Source organism: Pteropus alecto, unplaced genomic scaffold (genome assembly GCF_000325575.1).
Source record: "Pteropus alecto unplaced genomic scaffold, ASM32557v1 scaffold259, whole genome shotgun sequence".
In the NCBI taxonomy this organism is placed as follows: domain Eukaryota; kingdom Metazoa; phylum Chordata; class Mammalia; order Chiroptera; family Pteropodidae; genus Pteropus; species Pteropus alecto.
The window spans coordinates 1,007,618-1,023,727 of NW_006442492.1; the positions used below are offsets into that span (position 1 = coordinate 1,007,618).

Sequence of the window (16,110 nt, forward strand, 5' to 3'; positions counted from 1 at the left end):
TAACTGCATTCCTGGCTTAGTACTGAATATTGATTAATTCATGACCACCAATTCTAAAAACAACAGTTAAAGTGCCTCAGAAAGATGCAGCATCTCATCAACTCAGTGTCTTAGGTTTCTGCCACCCAAACTAGGCCTCAACAAAAGCACATACCACGACAAAAGATGACCATTGGGGCTTCAGTCAGGGTTGAAACTGCAGGTGTTGAATCCAAGAATGCAACACATCAGCTCCACCCTGATGTCCTAAATTGCCCTTCTGTGAGATGTGCTGGTTCTTGGGCAGTATTGCTTCTCCAGACTCGGATGACAATCGTAGCTACTGCTCAGTGAGCACTGGGGACTCTCCTGGCTTTATGCAAAGTGCTTTCTCCACCAGAATCTTCTAAAGGCAGGTACTCTCATTGAACAAATGAGGTTAAGGAAGGGGCTGACTAGCTAGGCTCTCTGTCCCATGAAATTGGTAGGAACTTTGAGTATATCCAGGATAGGTTATTATCCTCTTGAGAAACATTTGGCAGAGTCCTCTCATATGTTTTATTTTTGCAGTGCGTGGACTTGGGTTGGCAGCAGGGCATGGTGAAAGGAGTGAGGCTTTCGAGGCAAGTCCTGACACTTGCTAACTACTTGAGGGACCTTGACCAAATCACTTAGAGTCTCTTGGTTTCCTCATCTGGGGCGGGGAGGTGGTTATTACACACACACACACACACACACACACACACACACACACACACGTTAACATGAATGGCATGTGGGGTGTGGTTGAGTTTGGTGTATGGGCCCCCATTCTCCCACCCCACCTTCCTTCTTGTAGTTTGAATGTGTGTAATGTGCCTCTTTGCTCTTTCTCCCCCAGGAGAAGGAGAAAGCGCACGAAGGAGCACGACCCATGAGAGCCATCTTTCTGGCTGACGGCAATGTCTTCACCACTGGTTTCAGTCGCATGAGCGAGCGGCAGCTGGCTCTCTGGAATCCGGTATGCCCCTTCCCAGCCTTTCCACTGGCTTACACTTGAGCTTTCTCTCTTTTCTGAGCGGGTCTTTGGGTCGGTATGTTGATAATGGGGTTCTTAGTGTAGATTTCTGAACTTTCACCTCTTAAGTTGGATGTAAGTTCTCATTCTCACTGGAGATTTATTGCTAAATGTATTTCAAAAATGCATTCTTGATACTCCCAAAGAGTCTATGTTGACTGTATTTTTAAAAAAGAATGCATGAGGAATCCAGTATTTTAGACTTAGGAAATAAGTTCTAAACTTAGTTATATTTTATAAAGACTATGACCAAATGTCTAAATCAAAATAATCATGCTTGGAAAAAAGTTCATAATAGCATAAGTGGAAAAAAAACTAAAGTATGCATGCGTATGATCCCAATCCGCGTGTGAACCTGTGTTGGAAGGAAATAGACCAAAATGGTCACTGTTTCTGCCATCCACTGGGATTATATGGGGTTATGGCATATGGGACAATTTTTATGTTCTTCCTTATATCTTTTAACTTTTCAAAGAACGTATATTTATTTTATAATAAGAAAAAAACGTACTTTAAAAATGTTACAAAGGAGAAGTCGCTCTTTGTCATAGGATCACAGTGGTATGTGCATTAATCATGTTGTCAAATTGACACACTTTTCAATGGATTGGATCCCATTAACATCCCTGTTGCTATTTACATATGTTAATATTACAAGTGCATTGTTCAAATTTTCATTCTAGGGAAATGGCTAATTTAATTAGGGAGAAAAGAATGCATATAATAAGGTTACAAAAATTCAACTTAAAAATGTGTGTATGTGTGTTTTTTTTTTGTTTTGTTTTTTTTTTTTCAGAAAAATATGCAGGAACCAATTGCTCTTCATGAAATGGACACTAGTAATGGGGTGTTGCTGCCTTTCTATGACCCTGACACCAGTATCATTTACCTTTGTGGAAAGGTAAACAGTAATTTTTATTTTTGGTACTAAATTTAATCCCATCAGAGAAAAAGTTTATCTTTCAGAGATTTAGTAGATGGGCAATGTATTGTGTCATTTTAATTAATTTGTCTGGTGTGGGTATGTGTCTTAAGCTGAAATAAGGACAGATAATTTTGGTGAGACTCGACTGTTTTATGGTAATAACCTACCGTGTTTAGTACTTTCGACTAAAGCAGGGATTGGGCAAGGGTATTGGGACAAATGCTGACAGGGAAATCTGCGCTTGGGGCACCCAACTGAGAAAAGAGTACATGGCAGGTGTTCTGTAGTCACGTAGTGGTGCTGATTGGTTGGTGATTTTAAATTTCTTTGCATTAGTATTAGGGATGACTAACTACTTTGCCACATGTAAGTGCTGAAATCTACTGGATAGCTCTAGATTGGCATTTAGGTACTTATTACCGCATGCTATGGACTCATAAAGAGAATGGTGCTTTTGTGGATATGAGCTTTTGAGGACCCCAGTGACTCTGCAGAGGGTTCTTGCTCCTGGAGTTCAATGTTAGGGCCCTGGGCTTGAAAACATGTGGCCCAGCTAAAGTTTTAGGAGGTAACAGTTGTTATATGAAGACTCACACTGAAATCAGGAAACCTTCTTCCTGCCTAATGATCTCTGCCTAAGTAAACTGTTGTGGCATCATTATTATTATTATTATTTCATTTTAGTAGGTGGTGTTCAGTATTATTCTTTTGTAGGTTCATTTTTCCTTAGCAATTTTTGTATTTTTAAATAAATGCATTAATAAAAATCGAGTGATGTAGCTCCTCAGACCTGTTAGGATGCCCCTTGCTGGGTAAAGCTGGGGATGTTTTATTTCTTTTCATAGTTGACTAAGCATCCTGCAGAGCTGCTTTGCATTTTTATAGGTCACTTACTTAGAAACTGTGATCTTGTTTCCTTGAGAGTCATTTTACTTCAGATGTTAACAGCTGCCATAGAACGCATCAAAACAAACAAAAGGAACTTACCCAGAGGTTATTAACACTAGGTGGAAAATTATTTTTAGTATGCAGAGAACAAATAGTATGTATTTAGCTTGTTTTCCGTTGCTTTAGATATTTATTTACGTCATTGAAACAAACGGAAATCGTGAGAACTGAGAGGATTGTTAGGATGTGATACTTCCTATTGTCTGTCTGTCTGTCTGTCTGTCTGTCTCTGTCTCTGTCTCTGTCTCTGTCTCTGTCTCTGTCTCTCTCTCTCTCTCTCTCTCTCTCTCTCCCTCCCCACTCCCCTCCCTCCTCCCTCACTCCCTTTCTCTCATGCAGGATTGCTATTATTGTTCAGGTTAGGGACTAGCATATGCTTCAGATCTCCAAAAAAATCTGATCGATCATTCTAAGCAAAATTATTATACATTTTTATGCATTGCAATGAAATAGCAAACCTTGTGAAGGTAAAGGATACTCACTAAAACTAATATTTCTTAATTAGAAAAGACTTGCTTTATATTGTGATCTGATTGTCTGATGTTAGTGCCCTCAGGTCTCAGAACAACACTGCTCTATGCCAGTGAACAAATAAGTCAGTAATTGCCCTCTCAGCGGTCTCCTGGTCTTTTGTTTCGTTTTGTTTGTCTTTTGAAGTTGAATTGCAATGCAGTTGTTTGGCAGCGGTGTTAACACTTTTTGCCCTGACTGACTTGGTGTCTAGGCTCAGTGGAGTTAACATTTGAGCCTTCGGTAGGAGGCAGAGGAGACTGTTTAAAGGGCATGCTAGTGTTTGATAAGCGAAGGCTTACTCTGCCAGGAAGAGAAACTGCCATATACTTTAGGAAAGCCTCTTGAGAGGAAGAAAAGGTCAGCCCTTGTAGTGGAGTCCTAGTCAATGCTGGATTTATAGGGAAGAGAGGACACTCTCTTCAATCAGATGTTTCAGTTAACATTAAACACAAACTTGCCTTTGTTTTCTTGTAGGGTGACAGCAGTATCCGCTATTTTGAGATCACAGATGAATCCCCATATGTCCACTACCTCAACACATTTAGCAGCAAGGAGCCTCAGAGAGGGATGGGTTACATGCCCAAGAGGGGACTCGATGTTAACAAATGTGAGATTGCCAGGTAAAGAATCAGCACCATAAAGTATTGAAATTGTTTATACCGTCCATGTTCTACAAGAACAACACAACTCCACGTAATTCTGTGATGCTTTCTACCCTGTGTGGTGTCTGCCCATACTTAGAGACAGAGTTTTAGAGCAAAATCATTTACTACAACCATGCCTCTCTTCATTCTTCAGATTTATAACTTGAAGTGCAGCAGTTGTGTGGCTTAGCCAAGGTATATTGTTCACTTATTTGAATAGTGAAACCTTCATCCTTGTCTTCAGGCTGAGGCTGTGGCCAGTGTGCCCTTGGGAGGCAAACAGGGGAGTGCCTGTTCCTGGGATGGAAATAAGGGATGGTTTTCCTGCCCTGCAGAAGGTCAGACTGAGTTCTAAGCTGAATTGTGCAGACCACCGGATCCTAAAGTAGAGAAGCCAAAGATCTACAGAGGGTGTTGGGTTTGCTTGATTTTTTAAAAAATTTATATTCCATAATGCTAGTGGATTTCCTAAGAGTCAGGCTTTTATACTAGTCAACAGAAGATGGTGAGACTCACTGATGACCGCTCATTTTAAACAACAGAGTGAGTAGCATCACATTATAGGGTATAAGGTCCTACGTTGTATAATCCTATGTTTCTATGGACGTTTGTCTAAGTATGCTATTCTGGTCACACAAATAATTGACACATTTTTAAAAGTAAAGAGAAGAGAAGTTTTTAAGTCCTTTTTTATATTAATCACTATGGTTTTTGTTTTTTTGTTTTTTTTTAATTCAACTCTGTAGCTGGAGCAGTGAAGGAAAGCTATAACAGATAATTCAAAATTATGGTTTAAACCAAACTAATTAAATGTGGTTCAAAACATACTGAATCTGAATTTTTAAGATTATATCTAATATTTGGGAACACATTTATTTTATTGTCGCCTAAAAGTTTAAAAGACTATAAGCACAGTTGTTCAGTGCTTATAAATAAACTATCATTTCTTGAGCATTCATTATGTGTTGGGCACTGTGTATAACATGCTGTGTGAATTCCTTCTTTTACCTTTCATTACAACCCTGTGAATAGATGCTGTCTTTTATCCCCACATTATGGATGAGGAACTTGTTTAGGTCACACACTCAGGCATTGTAGCAGTTAGTTAAGCTGGAAGTCAAATCCAGGTAGTCTTTTTCTCCGCTACACTGACTGTAGAAGTTTCATGCTCTATGTTCCTACTCTCTGGGATAATTTAAAATTTTTGATTATTATGTATAATATGGTTTGCTTAGACACCAACATTTTAATTCCTAGGATTGTTTTCTTTTTAAAAATTATGCTTATAAATGTTTGACCACCTCAGGTTGTCAGAATACCTGGCATTCCAGTCATAGATGCAATCGAATATGTAGGTGTTTGTTTTCTCCTGTTTGTTGACCTGTTAAGTTTTTACAAATGAATCATTGTCTCTAGTGGTATCATTTCTACTGCAGTTTATCTGCTCCCAGGTAATTGGAATCTGTCACTATAATGCGTGGACCTTTTCCTTGTTTTTATCTCCAATTCTTTATTTCCTTAACATAGCTACTCTCAGCTTCCGTTTTCTCATCCGTAAACTGGAATGCTAAGGTTTACCTATTCCCCAGGGTGGGGCAGCAGAGATTATGGGCAGAGCATTTTATGTCCCATACAGTATTGTAGAGAAGTGGTTGTCATTAAGCCTGCTTGTTACTTGGCCTCCTATTCTACTTAATGCAACTTTGCCTTTATTTCCCCTTTGAAGATTCTTCAAACTTCATGAGAGAAAGTGTGAGCCCATTATCATGACTGTTCCCAGGAAAGTAAGTACCCAGTTTTCTAGGCAATCCATATTTTAAAAAAATTTTTTTTAAATAACAGAACTTTCTTCTTTCTTACCTAACAATTTCCCCCAAATGTCTTTTCTAGTCGGACCTTTTCCAGGATGACCTGTATCCTGACACAGCAGGGCCTGAAGCAGCACTGGAGGCAGAAGAGTGGTTTGAGGGGAAAAACGCAGATCCAATCCTTATCTCCTTGAAGCACGGATACATTCCAGGCAAAAACAGGGATCTCAAGGTAGTCAAGAAGAACATTCTGGATAGCAAGCCCACTGCAAACAAAAAGTGCGACCTGATCAACATTCCCAAGAAAGCTGCAGACACGACCAGTGCGGTAAGGACTGCAGGTGGTTAAGGGTTGTGCTTGGCCGGCTCGAGCCTGGTCCTCTTAAAAGCTTCTTCCAGTCCTGGGCACTGGCGAATGCTGTCCCAGCTGTGGACAGACGGGACTTTCAGTAAATGATAACACATACTGGTTATAAGAACATCCTCAGTCATGGCATTTGGTTTGTGTCCACATTCGTCTCCTTTAGCTTTCTTTTTTATAACAACTGGAGTAGAAATTGTTCTACTATCTCTGAGAGTAAACAGGAGCCCTTTCTTTGGGTTTTTCTTAACTGTCTTTCCCCAAACTGTGTACACCCATCTCTGATTTGGAGAAAAATGAATCAGGAGGGCATGGGGTCACAGATGCCAAGAAGAGAACGTCCTGGGAAGGGCGGAATGGTGACTGGATTCAGATGTTGCTAAGCATTCGAGTGACAAAAGGATCTAGCAGTGAGTCAGACTTAACAACTAAGAGGATCTTGGGCATCTCGGCAAGAACCATTTGAATGGAGTGGCAGAAACTGAAGCCTGACATTAAAGATCCATATGGCCACTGGAGAGTACTGCTGCTGGGAGAGCAGATTCCAGCCAGGGAGGGGAGACAGCTGGGATGTTGGTGGGATGTTCCAAGGAGCTAGAGGACAGGGCAGTGAATTGTCAGTGGGAGGTAAGCAGAACAAAGAGGCAAAGTGCCTGGAGGACCTGGCCTTTTGGCCACAACCAAGAAAGCCTGTTGAATGCTGTACCGTGGATTTCGGTGACTGTAAGGTTTCCAAAGGAATCAGCTCCACGTAGGAGAGGCTCAGGCCTCCTTAGAAGTGTTAGCAGGCAGGGCAAGGGATTTAGCTCCCACGAAGGCACCAGGAGGGTCACCCCTCACCCTGGTCACATAGAAGGCACGCTCCAGGTAGAGTTGTGTGATTGGGTAGTTGGGATATAGGGTGGCCTTGGAGGGTCTTGTCCTACACTTTAATTGTGTCCTGAGAGCCTGTCCCTGCCAGTGCACCGGAAGCAGCACCGCGATACTGTTGTTTGCTGGGGGTGTCAGACGGCCCAACCAGCATTAATTACTTTAAGGTCCAACCTGGCAGCTATGGCTTGCCACTTCCAAAATGGGAAATTTCATTTTATGCCTTATAAATTCTCTGCGTTGAAGTTTGTTTACTGCTCTTTAGTCACCCTCTTCCTCTCCTTTTTTGTTTCTTTAGCAAAATGAAGCCAAGTTGGATGAAATTTTAAAAGAGATCAAATCTATAAAAGACACAATCTGCAATCAAGATGAGCGTATTTCCAAGTTAGAACAGCAGATGGCGAAGATAGCTGCCTGAAGGCCCACCCCCCACCCCCAAAATGGGAGCAAGAACTTGTGCTCAGTAGCTGGTTGTTGGTGTGGTCCCAGGGAGGGCGAGAGGGAGGCACTGCCATTTGGAGACATTCATTTCAGATTTGTCAACCAGCGATAGGCCACATTCCAGTAAGAACTCAATTCGTCTCCCAAATTTGCAGAAACAAAATGTGATTTAAAAGCTGAGCGTTTTATCAGAAAGCTTTTTTGATGTTCTAAGTGTTATATGTGACTTGTTGAACTTTTAAAAGACAAAAGTGCTACTTTTAAAATCCGAGATATTCTGAATTTTAGAAAACCAACCAATTCTGATTCAGTGTCGTGCCCAAGTACCTTTTTTTTTTTTTTAACAAATAGGGACCAATGCCACATTGCTTTTTATATTTCTTTTTTTAATATTGCCAAAACCAAAAGTAACTTTTTTTCTTTGTATTTTGCTACTTTGCAGTATTTGTGTGTGGTTTTTTCCTTAATTTGAAAGGGACAGCACTGTGTATGTTTATAAACTAAATGAAGATAAGATATTATTTTGTATAAACATTCATCTGAACAATCAGACCAGTAGCCACATTGTGTTGGCTCATTTTGCAGCACAACCTGGTCATCTTATTGACTGTACACAAGGAAGACTTGAAAAATCACGTGGATTCGTATTACCACCCCTCTCATTTCATTGAGTCTTCTGATCAAAAAAGCTCATATCATATTGTTTCCTTTATTTCCTTTCTTTTTCCTAGAAATTGGGTGGTTGTACCAGAATGGAATTTTGCTTCTTGATTATCCTGTGCTTCAGATGATTATAATCTAACCTAAACTAGCATGTGTTTCTGCAGTTTCGTACACACGTAGACTCTGTTGCATTCATCACTTTAAACATCATGTTTCAGGTTTCAGTCAATACTTGACAAGGGTGCGTGGGACAGGAAGACACACATACCATGGAGTGTTCCTTCTTGCCTATTTCAGCAGCTTGCCTAGCTCTCGAGTATAGTGGGAAACTAAAAACTAGGGAACTTGGAGGGGAGTGTTGGCTCCGCACGATCCTCTGCTTTTCTGTGTCCCAAGCTGTCCTCATGCTGTGCTGGAGGAGGAAGGGTTTCTCCCTGCACCACCAGAACTCCTCCCCTTTTCCTCAGCCACCTCTCTCAGGGCTCCCGCAGCCATTCCTCTCTGCCTTTCAGCCCTAACTGCATTCAGCTAAGATGGGGATGGAGGGTGCTGTTGAATACTGAGACTGAGACTGGTCTAGAATGAAGCAAGACCAGGAGCACAGACCTCTGCTGTAGCTTTAATGTGTACAAACATGTCCCTTTGCACCCTGCATACAAACTAACCTGCTCCGCCCCTCTAGCTCACACTAAGGCTCTATCAAAGCACAGAAGCTCCCCAGACTCAGGGGGGCCAGAGACTGAGCTCTGCTCACCTGTTCTGTTCCGAGGTTAGCTAGAACTTCTTTCCATTTGCATTTTCTCATATTGCATGTTTGAGAAACAAGATTTAAGGAGCCTCTATTTTGGAAGGGGTGAGTGTGTGATTGAATGTGAAACGTATAGTGCCATTGGGACCACGACAGGAACTCGTTTGCATATGCTTGTGCTGGTGTCGGGGCAGGACTGGCTGGAAGCATCTGAATACAGGGAACCAGAATGGAGGCAGAGTGTGGACAGTGGGTTGGAATGCACAGCCGAGCTAGGGGTGATGTCCATGTGAAAAGGTACCTATTCTTCACTGATATTAGGGTCGCGCTCTCCATAATTTAAGGGCATCTGAATGTTCGGTGTGGTTTTTTGTGTGTGTATATGTGTGTATTTTAAATATTGAGTGGATAATGAGATGTAAAGAAAACAGTAATTACAGTGACTTATATTCAAACCTGTACATGTTTCTTTATCAACGTAATCTGCTGAGGACCTTCATTTTTAAGATTCAGAAATGTTTTAAGGTTCTGATGTCTAATTAAGTAAACGAAATTGTCGATGGTGGTGAAACACCATAGGGAATGTGGATCAAAGAGAAGAGGGCAAGGAAAAGTTATCCTGTTCTTAGTATGTAGCTTAGGACTTATTTAATGAACGGATGCCCAGCCAGGCTCAGAGTCGGCACCTGAAGCATTGTGGATTATTTTCCCTGTTTTGTCATTTTTTTTTTTTTTTAAGCCGTGCTATCCCAGAGGAGAACCAGTGAATTACTCCTAGATCGGCTCTTATAGAGCGGCCATAGTATTCTGTCAAAACACTTGCTTCCATTTTCAAAGATAAAAAAATTCATTGATTACAAAATGGTGTCCGTGTTTATTTCACACCTCAGTGGTCTTTGAGGCAGCCCACATCTCTGCCTGCCACAGCTTCTCTGACTCAGTGGAAGCAGCCAGGTGACTTTTTCCTCTCTGAAGGTAAGTACTGAGGAAGTGTGGGTGGGTCCGTCAGCTCCGGCAAAGGCGGGGGGCGGGAGCGGGGGAGATACAGTGAGGTCTAGTAGAGCACAGACAGGCCAGGTTCCAGCAGGCCTGGATGTTTGAATCCTGCCAGCAGCCTTCACTGAGGCTGTGACCTGGGTAGATTTCCTAATCTCAGTGAATCCTGTTTCTTATCATGAAAGAGGGATGAGAATTCCATGATAGTGCAGATGAGAGAAACACCTGTGTCTGGCTACTCAAGGAGCCTCGCTATATTGTCGCCATTGTTACTGCAATGAGCAGATTCCCTGAGAGGGCCTTTGAAAGCATTTTTTTCTTCTGTAGAAGTAAAATTGTCTTGGCTGTGATTTTTATTCCAGCAGAAGGTTGTCAGGGTCATTTGAATTTCATGGCCCTTTTTCAGCTGCCCTTTTTGCACTAAAACATTGTCTTGTGATATTTCAGAGATTGTAGCAAAGAATTTCCCACTGTTTGGTTTTTCTAATTGTTTGTGAATATGATAAATACTTGGCACAAAGCTACCCTTCCTCAAATACCTTCTCCTAAAGAACGGTGGCCAAGATCCGTGGTCAGCTCGTGGCTGCAGGAAGTAGAAGTTGGCAGATGCTGTCTGCAGCCCCTTGGTGCCCAGGGTCAGGGGGAAGATGCGTGGTGTGGAATGTTTACAGCTGACTGATCTGCTCACTTGGCGCCTTGCTTCTTTGCCAGAGACCTAAAAATCACCATGCTGGCCCCAGACGGCCATTCAAGCCCCATCAAGGAAGAACTTCCGTTTTTTTTTTAAAGGTGACTTCCCTTGCTATACTTGGTGTTGTGTCCAGAAAAACTTTGTTGCTCTTAAGAATCTGTTAACTCTAAATGGCCCTTTCTCTTCCTGCTAGCACATAGAATGTCGTAAAGCCATGATTGGGTCACTATGTGAGTTACCGTCACGGACACCCCTTTCCTCATTCAGACAGGCTGTACTTGTTGCCCAGGCTGGACAGTGCCCCTGTTACTTTTTTTTTTTTTTTTTAATTAAAAGAATGTCCTTTCCTCCACTGCTAGAAGGAGTGAATGCAAATTGGTACAACCTTTTTCAAGGGCAGTGTGACAGGGTATATCAGAAGTCTTAAGTGTTTTTTACCTTTTCACTCAGACTTTTCACCTCTGGGAATTTTGTCCTAAGGAAACTAGTGGGAGATATATTCAGAGTTAGTTTACTTGTCACATCCATATGTTATAACAATGTGTAGTTATTTAAAATCATTTAATAATGTTAGATTTCTGCCACCAAGTATATTCCAAGTGTCCCACAGTGAACCATGTAACTAATATCAGAAAGTAAAATTTGCGTTTAAAAAAGAATTCTCACCAACTGTCACTGCCCTGAATTCACTTTGTGGTAAATGACATTAGTTGGCTTATAAAAGTACTTTTTCAAAAGTAAGAGTGGGGAGGGGTTTGACGTCCATTAGACCTCATACCAACATAGAAGACCAGAATTTCTAGTCAGAAGGCTAGGCTCAGCTCCATGACCTTTGAATAAAGAAAGATATAATGGAATAACCAGAACAGATTATTTTTGGCATACCCTTTTAAGAGTATATGCATATACAATGTGTATGTGTAGAATAAATATCATAAATGTTAGCAGTTGTGGGTAGTCTTTATTTGGATTTTTCTGAATTTCCTATAAATGTCATTATTCCCAGAAAGCAATTATTAAAACTAATGTATGAATGATAAATTAACAACACATTAAACAGGCATCATAAATCGGTGATGGGAAGGAAATGGTGTAGCGACAGTAAGTAGCTCTGGTGAGGCAGGGACTGAAAGCCTCCCAGAGACACCAGTGTGCATCCTTAAGTCAAGAGTGAAAGGAAACTTTTATTTTTCAAATTTGGAAGAAAAAAAATTCCTTTTTATCTAGACCTTAGACTGGGGAAAACCTTTTAAATCTCAAAGCAATGGAATAAATCACAAAGGAAAAGATAGATTGGCTACATAGAAATCAAATTACATAAGACTTGAGTATGTCAAAACAAATTACATAAGACTTTAATGTGTCAAAAAATGAAGGCCATACAAACTTAGAAATAAACTTTCAACCAATATGATATGGGACAATACATCAGTCCCAGCTGCCACCTCTAACTGAAATAGAAGACATCGCCTTCCTGGCCAGGTGTGTCATATTTTAAGTCTGAAAGAGCTGATGCAGATAGCATTCTTCGTTCCTGCCCCCCGGAATTTAGTACACCAGCAAAGGGTTTATCACAAACTTAAAGGTGGAAGGACTTCTCTAGGAGATACTAGTCCTAGTGTGCTTTGTGAGCGTTCCCCAATTGCAAGGTTTTTGAAAAGGTGGAATGGAGAAGTGGGGAGTAAGAAATTGCTTCAGACCCAAAGGTACTCAAGGTAGCTGATAAGTTTGTTAGATTGTTTGACGTGTGGAGAAAGGTGATTTTAGAAAGGCTGGTGGGATCTTTGAAATTAAATGTCATTTTACTTTATGGCATAGAAATGAAACTGGGAAAGAAAACTGATTTTAAAAGTCCGAGTTAGTAAAGGGTTGGGTTGGGGTGGGGGTGGAGGGAATGTTTGGGTGAAGAACACAGCTCATGTGACAGACTTCATGGTAAGGGACCTTGGAAAGCAATGCCAATCCATTGCTGGGGGAGCCTGGGGTCAGAGAAAAAGAATTTAACTCCACTTTAGTATTCAACTCAGAGGCCAGAAGGCAGTTGAAAAGCAGTAGATGAGCCTCTTCCATTACCAGAAGGAATCCATGCACTCTTGAGTTTGGGGACTGATCACTAAGTGCTTAGGTTTTTGTGTGTGCGTGGTGGGTGGAGGAGGTTTTTGTTTTGTAATGGAGGTTTAGTTACATTTCAAAGACTAAGTGATATTTTTGGGAAAGGATATGGCAGTTTTGGAGCAGCACAGGGAAGAAATGATTCAGATAAGATCCCAGCAGGCAGTAATGGGCATAAGGAAAGCTTTGAATTGAAAGAGACGATCATCATTAGTGTTTCAAAGGGGAAGAGAAAGGGGCTCACCTGGTACCAGGTGCAGTATGTGTGCGTGCTAGGGCTTCATATAAAAATAAGGCACCTTCACCGCCAACCTATAGATTACAGTGTAAAGGGATCACACACACGCTGCCCAAGGGCCCTGAGGTGCTGCAGAAGCTGTGAGGGCAGGTTGCCAGGTTCGTTGAGCCTCACGTCCACCAGGTGCCACCAGGTCCCAGCAGCAGGGCTCGCTTTCATTATAGCCCTGCTGTCTCACCATTCATTTCTAATATCTCCCCACTGGACACGGTTTTATTTATCTTGGCATTCACTGGGTAAATATTTTTACAGTGAGAATGTAAAGGTCCTGGAGAAAATTGTAGTGGAGTGGATGGCCAAGTGGTCCAGCAAAGAAAGGTGTGTTTGCGCTCAGTGCCCTGAGGGTCGAGAAGTCAACCATCAGGATTTCAGCAACAAAATCCAAGCTTTGGGGCTATAGTGACAAGCCTGAGAACTGAGAAGTTGCCCCATAAATAACAGGAAGCTGTTGCAGGTTCATTTCCTGCTAAGATGCTCTTTGGGTTGTAAAAGGTAGACAGAGTTCTTCATGATTAACAAATGCCTAGGCTGCTTACTGCTACCCTCAGCTGCAGTTCTAAAATGACAGATGAGTTCTCACTCTGGCAAGTTTCTACCAGAGGCAGTGGGGCAAAATGTCACAAAAGATGGCAGATTCCTATAGGGGATCTTTCCTTAGAGACCAAACCATTGCATAAACTGTTTCTTCTTCTACCCACCTGTTCTCTTTTTTGCTTCCAGAGTGATATTTTCTGGAACAATCTGTCAAGATCTCAGAGATACAGTCCAACTCTTCAGCCACCTCTATGAGAGTCCCCTTGGTCCTTGCCTCCCCGCTACCTGATTCCTGTCTCTTCATATCTCGCACACAGGCCGTCAGCTTATTAACTACTCATGTTGGCTCCAACTTCAAAATACGTCCACATTCTAGCAACTTCTCATCCCCCCCACTGTTACCCCACTTGTTTGTGTCCTCCTCATCTCCGATGTGGACTGAGCCCCTACATCAGGGTTTTCCAGAGAGACAACCAATAGGATGGGCAGAAATATATATAGAGAAAGAGATTCATTGTAAGGAATTGGCTCACACAATTATGGAGGCCAACAAGTCCAATGATCTCCAGTCATCAAACTGGAGACTCAGGAGAGCCGATGTTTCAGTTCAAGTCTGAAGGCAGAAAAGCAATGCTCGAAGGTAGTCAGGCAAGGAGTTCCCTCTCAGCCTTCCTGTTCTAGTCTGGCCTTCAACTGATTGGATGAGGCCCACCCACACTGGAGGGCAATCTGCTTTCCTCAGTCTACCGATTCAAATGTTAATCTTTTCCAGAATCACCTTCACAGACACACCCAGAGTAACATCTGACCAAATATCTGGGCACTTGGAGCCCAGTCGAAGTGACACAAAATTAACCACAGCTTCCAAACCAAGTTTCCTGTTATCCCTTGCTTTAGTCTTCTGAATACAGCAGCCAAAGTAACCTTTTAAGATATTGAGGCACAGGAGTAGGCAAACTAAGGCCCATAGGCCAAAACCAGCCCACTGGAAGTTTCTGTGTAGTCCACAAGCTAAGTGTAGTTTTTTAGATTTTTAAATGGTTGGGGGGAAGAAAGAGAATGACAAGTAAAATTTACATGAAATTCAAATTTTAGTGTCCATAAATTAATTGGAATACAGCCACACCCATTTGTTTAAGCATCATCTATGGCTGCCTTTCTACTTTAGCAGAGTTGAGTAGTCGCAGCAGAGACCCTGTGGCCACAAAGTAAAATGTTTACTGTCTGGCCCTTTAGGAAAAAATTTGCTGACCCTTATATTTAGGCTAAAAACCTTCCATAGCTTCTTATCCCATTCACAATAAAAGCAAAATGCTCATGATTGGCAGAGGCGATATGTCCCTGCAGCCTCCTCAGCCTCCTCTTCTGATTCCCCACTGTGTTCACGAATCCTGTCTCTGAGCCTTCGTATGTGCTGTTCTCTGGGCCACCCATCCTTTCTCCGCGTCCCGAATTGGCACAGCTCAACACTTTACCTTCCCTCCTCTGCCATCTTCCCCGTCTACCTTATTATCACCAGATCTATTGACTGGAGTTTTTAACTATCTCCCCCAAATCGAATGTAAAGTTCACAAGAACATCACAGCAGTACCCCAGGATCTGGCGCATTGTGTCAATAAGTGTTTTGTTGAATGAATTAATTAAAAATAGACATCTGGGGTGGGGTACCTATTGGGTTGTCTGTATGACACTACTTTGCTTCCAGAATACAGTTCTCCCCTAACTACAGTTGACCCCAGACTGGGCCACTGAGCCCCTTGGAGTCACCTCCCATGTGTCAAATCTGAATCTGAGTTGAGGAAGCCAGGGAGCTAGCAGTCCAGAGCAGGTGTGTAGTGATGGAGAAAGGGCTTTGGGGTCCCTTTCACTCCCTAAGTCCATGCCTACGGTCCAGCTGCATTTCTGACTTTAAATTCCATGAGATACCCCAGGGATCCCAATGCCCCTTACGCTGATTTGAGCTGAGTTGACTCCTTTCTCATTCAGGTTTGTCTCCTTCATCAGAGCCCCCTTGAGGCCTAAAATCTAGGGCTCTTCCCTGTACTGCCAGGGCCACGCCCAGGCCCTGTGCTCAGAGTGGCTGTCGGAGGCACAGATTCCTCCAGCTGCTATCATTCTTGGAAGAGCACTGAGTCTGGAGCTTGTTACTAGATTTGATTGCCTTCTGGCCTTGCAGGTTTGAGACCAGCCCCTGCGCTGGCCACCTCCAGTGCCGAAGCTGACCCCAGTCCTGGGAGCCCCTGTCCTCTTCCCCTCTGGAGATATGGCTTCACTCTGCAGGCTCCCATCCCAGAAGCCTGCTCCTGGGGCTGCCCAGATCGGCAGCCAGAAATGGCAGCTGAAGAGGAACTCCCTGAATTTCTGTTCTCATTTGAGAAGGGGAATTGCCTCCCAGCTGAGGTGGCCCCAGAGTAATCATTTCCCCTTTAAATGATTCAGATAGGCAAAATCTCAGCCTGCGAGCTGTCCCTTGAATCAAAGAGGATGTTTGGGGGGCGAGGAGGCAAGTGTGACCCCATCGT

The 16,110-nt window shown here is 42.5% G+C and overlaps 1 protein-coding gene across 4 annotated transcripts in view; it reads left to right on the plus strand.

Annotated features, from left to right (window-relative positions):
- CORO1C (coronin 1C) overlaps positions 1-9,819 on the plus strand; it is a 68,446-nt gene extending 58,627 nt beyond the window's left edge. For all 4 annotated transcript variants that reach the window (XM_015597320.2, XM_006922163.1, XM_015597319.2 and 1 more), the window contains 6 exons: positions 860-979; positions 1,833-1,937; positions 3,897-4,042; positions 5,793-5,850; positions 5,957-6,202; positions 7,404-9,819. In XM_015597320.2, coding sequence (XP_015452806.1) covers positions 860-979; positions 1,833-1,937; positions 3,897-4,042; positions 5,793-5,850; positions 5,957-6,202; positions 7,404-7,523 — 795 coding nt within the window. In that variant the 3' untranslated portion in view covers positions 7,524-9,819. The remainder of the gene's footprint in view (positions 1-859; positions 980-1,832; positions 1,938-3,896; positions 4,043-5,792; positions 5,851-5,956; positions 6,203-7,403) is intronic.
- The last annotated feature ends 6,291 nt before the right edge of the window (positions 9,820-16,110 follow it).